We start from the raw sequence: 6,009 nt of genomic DNA, 5'->3' as shown, positions 1-6,009 counted from the left end.
TGATTTCATCTGATCTTTTATTTGTTTTTCTATCTGCACTCGCATTTGCTCTTGCATTTGCTCTTGCATTTGCTCTTGCATTTGCTCCATGTCTTGTTTCATTTTGATCCGATTTTGCTCTAATATTTGTTCAACCTCCTCTAAAGAAAACATAGTTTGAGAAGGTCCTCCAGGATGAGCTGATGTGCATGAGAAAGATGTAGTTGGAGTTTCTGATTTTGCAATATCAGAGGATCCAAAACCATAAACTCTTCCTTTGCTACTTCCAGAAATTTCAATCCACTTATTCAAATCAAAAGCAGACTGACTCTCACAATTGTTATTCACATTTTCAGCAATTGCACTCAAATAAGCTCCCTAAGTAAAAAAAGAAAACATAATAAACATTTCATGAACCATACACAACTAATGATAACATAACAATTAGAAAAATAATGTGATAACATTAAATAAGCCAAAAGTAACTTACATCAACTCGTCGTGATTTTTCATCAATGTAAACACCTTGACTCCCCTTTTTTGTGTGAGTTGCACGAAATAGTTCAAGTTGAGTTGGTTGTCTACCCAACTTCTTTGCCTATAAAAAAGAAATAATCACACAACACAAGATGCACAAATAATTTCTAGCCATCTATATAAAAATAGAATTGTATAAATAAAAGTAAGAAATAAAAGAGTTATATCAATCTATTCTCATGAACCTCCAATTTTATTGAACCACCAGAGTGTTTCGTAATAGTCCCATCTTTTTCTACATTTCTATTTATTTTACCAACTTCTGATTTCTTTCTCCACTCTGGTGTACTCCAATATGCAACAAGTTCATTCCATATCTCTGCCTCCATCCAATCTGGTCCTAAATTGTATAGATAAGCAACATCTGTCTTCTTGTGCTTGCGCAACAATTCGCTCCTAACTCTATTAAGAATGTCTCGCAGTCTTTCTTTACCTACCTTTTCTCAAGCAATTCAAACCATACCTTCTTCACTCTCATCCCATGCATATCGACTCTACAAATAACAATCAGTGTTATGTAAATTTAAAAAACTTAAAATGCATATTATAAATTTTAGAATATAAGTTGTATTTACCCGAAAAAGTCCGAAGAGCTCGTCTTTTGTCTTTAAAGGTATTTCTGACCAAGTTTTCCATGGAGCAGTATAGCGCATCTTAATGTCATTAGTGATTGATCTAGTAACTGTGGAATCTAAAAAACTGCAATATTTTTATATATAATGAGTAGTTGTAAGTAATAATACATATTAAATCAATAGCAAAAAGTTGTATATGACTTACACAGTTCCTTTCAATCTAATCAATTGTCGATCAGACGGGTTTGATGGGATAGGATGTCCCAAATTCAGACCTCTAATTCGAACTGATGATGATGAGGATGCGTTTGCTTGGCCCCCTAATACTTGTGGAGTGTGCTCCAGTATTTCCTCCTGCACCTGTACTGCCTCATCTATTTCATTCATAGACAGATGCTGGCTATGTCCTCTATCTCTGGATGATACTGCTCTTCGAGGCATCTAAAAAAATAATTGTCCATAAGTAACATATCAAAGTAGAGTTGAAAGGAAGGCATGTAGAGCAAACCCACAAATACTATTTTAATTCATGTCTTTAATTAACTAACTACTTTTAAATATTATTATTTTTTAAAAAAAGTTAAATTAATAGATTAGTTTGTTAATCCATTCATTAATATACTAATCAAATCAAATTAATTTCTGAAATTTATTTTTTTATTCTTTTTTCTCTAATTCCTTAATCACAAGAGTCTTTGCTAAATCCAATATTGCTTTATTAGACAAAAAGGAAAAGAAATGCAGTTTAAATGATGACAAATCGACCATGGAAGGTCGAAATCTCACCTATGCCCGAAAATAAAGAGAGAAAACTGGCCCATTTTCGGACAAGGGGCCTTTTATAGGTGACTGGCCAGACCACCTTCGGGGGCCAAAGGTGCTTCCGCAAACTCCCCATGTTCGGAGGCCGAACTTAAGGTTCGGTGGCCGAACCTGGGTTTTCTTCCTTGGTCTTTTTCTTTCAAAACTCAATTTCTTTCTTTATTAAAACCATAAAAACACATGAAAACACTTTAGAAAACCATATTATACCCTTCTAGAGGGTTCCGACATCCGAGATTCCGCCGGAAAGTGGGAATTCCGATGCCAGGGTCTAGCCGGGTATTACAAGCATAGTGATCCAGTTAGCCGACCGATCTGTTGTTTACCCTAAAGGAGTCCTAGAAGATGTGTTAGTGCAAGTGGACTAGCTAGTCTTCCCAGCAGACTTTTATGTAATTGATATGGAGGAGGACAAAAGCAAGAAACTTTTGGTTTTGATCAAGATAATTTACTTAATGCTGGTTTATGCAGGCAAGAAGACATGGACGACAAGACCAGCAATACTAAGACAGATGCAGAGGAGACAGCATGCTGCACCTCACTGACCACATATGATTTGCCCAAATCATTAGACCCTAACTTGCCCAAATCACTGAAGCAACCAGACATAACCAGGAGCGACTTAACCAAATCACCAGAGCAAGTATTAGATAATCTACCCAAATCGATGAGCAAATAGCAAACACCAGATCAGACAGCAACTGCACGAGCTTTGAAACCTCTACCAGGGCACCTCAAATACGCCTACTTAGGGGCTGAAAGAATACTACCAGTCATAGTGCCCAATCAACTAATCCAACAAGAAGAAGAAAGCCTCCTACAAGTGTTGAGAAAACACAAGAAAGCAATAGGGTGGACCTTGGAAGACATAAAGGGCATCTCACCATCAACATGCATGCATCGAATACTCATGGAAGAGGAGAGAAAACATGTTCGTGAAGCTCAAAGAAGACTGAATCCACCAATGATGGAGGTTGTGAAGAAAGAAATAGTGAAGCTCTTAGACACTGGGGTGATCTACCCAATCTCTGACAGCAAATGGGTAAGTCCTATCCACGTAGTTCCAAAAAAGACTGGAATCACCATTGTCCCCAAAGGAGAGCTAGTACCTACTCGTGTGCAAAAAGGGTGGAGAGTGTGCATGGATTATAGGAAGCTTAATGCAGCCACAAGGAAGGACCACTTTTCCTTGCCCTTTATGGACCAAATGCTTGAGAGACTTGTAGGAAAAAGCCACTACTGCTGCCTAGATGGATATTCAGGATTCTATCAAATCCCTGTTACACCTAAAGATCAAGAAAAAACAACTTTCACCTGTCCATTTGGTACCTTTGCATTTAGGAGGATGCCCTTCGGCCTTTGCAACGCACTAGCTACATTCCAACGGTGCATGATGAGTATTTTTTCTGACTATGTGGAGAAGATTATTGAAGTCTTCATGGACAATTTCACGGTGTATGGAAACTTTTTTAATGAATGCCTTGCTAACTTGGAGAAGATACTTCAAAGGTGCTTAGAGACAAATCTGGTTCTAAACTACGAGAAGTGTCACTTCATGGTTAACCACGGTTTGATCTTAGAGGACATCGTTTCAGCAAAAGGGATAGAGGTGGACAAAGCTAAAGTAGACACCATCAAGAGCCTGTCCTATCCAAACAGCATCCGGGAGATTCGCTCTTTCTTAGGAAATGCTGGGTTCTACCGGAGGTTCATTAAGGACTTTTCCAAGATCACTCAGCCATTATGCAGATTGCTTCAACAGGACGTGCCATTTGACTTTGATGAAAGCTGCAGAACAGCCTTCGATTTGATCAAATCACTGCTGGTCACTGCCCCAATCATCCAGCCTCCTGACTGGAACCTTCCCTTTGAGATTATGTGTGACGCCAGCAACTTCGCTGTAGGAGCAGTATTGGGGCAGCGTATAGGTAACTCTCCTTATGTCATTCACTACGCCTGACGCACCTTAGATACAACACAATGTAATTAGTCCACGACAGAAAAGGAGTTGCTAGCCGTGGTATTTGCATTGGAGAAGTTTCGGTCCTATTTACTTGGGACGAAGGTGATTGTTTATTCAGACCATGCTGCATTGAGATACTTATTCAAGAAGAAAGAGGCAAGACCAAGGCTGGTACATTGGATATTACTGTTAGAAGAATTTGATCTAGAAATTCGAGACAAGAAGGGGAAGGAGAACCTTGTAGCTGATCACCTCAGCCGAATACCTTCAGAAATAGAGACATGCCCCATCAATGAAAACTTCCCAGATGAATACCTATTTGCTGCCCAAGACGAACCATGGTATGCTGACATAGTGAATTACCTCGCTACAGGTGATTTACCTTCTGATTTGCCTAAACACATGAGAGACAAGATAAAGAAAGATACAAGGTACTATGTATGGGATGAACCTTACCTGTGGAAGCATTATTCAAACCAAGTGATAAGAAGATGCATCCCAGATCAAGAAATTTCTTCAGTCCTAGCCTTCTGTCACTCATACGGTTGTGGAGGACACTTCGGTCCACGCAAGACAACACAAAAGATCCTTGAATGTGGGTTATATTTGTTGAAAAATCCAAAGATTATTGCAACCCAAATTGCGCAGCAGAAAAAATAAAATCTCAGATTTCCTTTCCCAGAATCCGAGTGCTTCGTTTATTTCATAAGAAAGATATGAGACTAACCTGTTAAACTTGTCCAAAAGATACAATGCCGGACTGATGGTACTGCTTTTTCAAACGAACACCCTCAATGGTATCTACATGAACGTCTTCTATCCTTCTAGAGTGCTAGCTCTCTCAAGGATGGATAGATTATGTGCTCTACAATCTGCAACTGTTAGAATGAATTTTTCTCCAAAAATTAACATCATCTCCACAATTCGTAGAAGGAGTATTTATATGTTTCAGTCTTTTGTTTTTCCACAACTCTTTTCCCAAAAGAGTTGTGTTCAGAACCCACTATCACAATCTCGCAGATACTCAAATATCTTATGTGATAGAGTCCTTTATCTGTAACAGTTACAGATAGATTTGCAGATATTTTAAATATTATTATCTCATAATAATAAATAATTAATAATTAATATTAATAATAATAACACTTTATTATTATTAATTATATTAATGATTAATAATAATAACACTTTATTATTATTAATTATATTAATGGGCTTTGGGCTTTTAGCCCATTAATATGTCATAGCACATCAACAATGTTCTTTTGTGTGTGACCCAATAGGCTCATATTAATTGGCAACAGGCCCAGTCCCACAAGGCCCATAAGTCATAAGTGGCCTCTAGCAAGACATTATGACTACCCAAATAATATGAGGATCAATAGTCCGATAAAGCCTAATAAATAGAACATGTATTAATCCCTTTATCACATGATATCTAGTTTGAACATAAGTCATGGTCAATGTCAAACTTATAATGTTCAAACTTATGATTTCTCGATCTCTAAGTAGACTGATAAATTCAAATAATATTGATCACACTATCAATTCATTTGAGCATGGCCATGCATTTCTCAGTCTCACTTATCGAGGGGCCCAGAAGATATCTCTCTCAGAGAGAGGGATAAATCCTATCTTGATCGTTCAATATCCTCTACATAATTTCTATTATGCTTAATCATAACCTTTATGATTGTCCGATTAAAGACAATGTTTGGTTATGTCAAAACATAATAGTCATGTTGGAAACTATGACAATCTCAAATCAAAGGATTAAGACATAACTACTTTGAGATTCACTTATGACAATAACTCGTGTAGTGATATCAATGCGGGTCCATCCAATACTTTGTTCTCTAACAAGTATGTAATACCTGGCTAGACTCCGGTATCGGAATTCCTACCGTCCGGTGGAATCTCGGATGTCGGAAGCCTCTAGTAGGGTAGAGCCATGTTTTTATGAAGTGTTTTAATGTGTTTTATGTTTTAAGCATGAAAGAAAATGAGTTTTTGCATGAAAATAGCATTGGAGGAAAACTCAGGTTCGGCCGCCGAACCTCAAGTTCGGCCGCCGAACATGCATGCGTTGCGGGTGTGCTTTAGGCCCCCGAAAGCATAAGTGAGGGAAGTCCA

At 37.9% G+C, this 6,009-nt stretch overlaps 1 protein-coding gene across 1 annotated transcript; it reads right to left on the bottom strand.

The window, feature by feature from the left end:
- Positions 1 to 778: 778 nt before the first annotated feature.
- LOC110625435 lies at positions 779 to 1,564 on the bottom strand. The gene is made up of 3 exons (XM_043952273.1): positions 1,297 to 1,564; positions 1,092 to 1,215; positions 779 to 1,010 (listed from the first exon to the last, which is right to left on the bottom strand). The coding sequence occupies exons 1-3, from the start codon at positions 1,530 to 1,532 to the stop codon at positions 969 to 971; spliced, it is 402 nt and encodes a 133-aa protein (XP_043808208.1). The 5' UTR covers positions 1,533 to 1,564; the 3' UTR covers positions 779 to 968.
- Positions 1,565 to 6,009: the final 4,445 nt, after the last annotated feature.

Source organism: Manihot esculenta, chromosome 17 (assembly GCF_001659605.2).
Source record: "Manihot esculenta cultivar AM560-2 chromosome 17, M.esculenta_v8, whole genome shotgun sequence".
NCBI lineage: Eukaryota > Viridiplantae > Streptophyta > Magnoliopsida > Malpighiales > Euphorbiaceae > Manihot > Manihot esculenta.
Note: the sequence above shows the minus strand (reverse complement) of the source record. Positions and strands in the feature narration are given on the sequence as shown.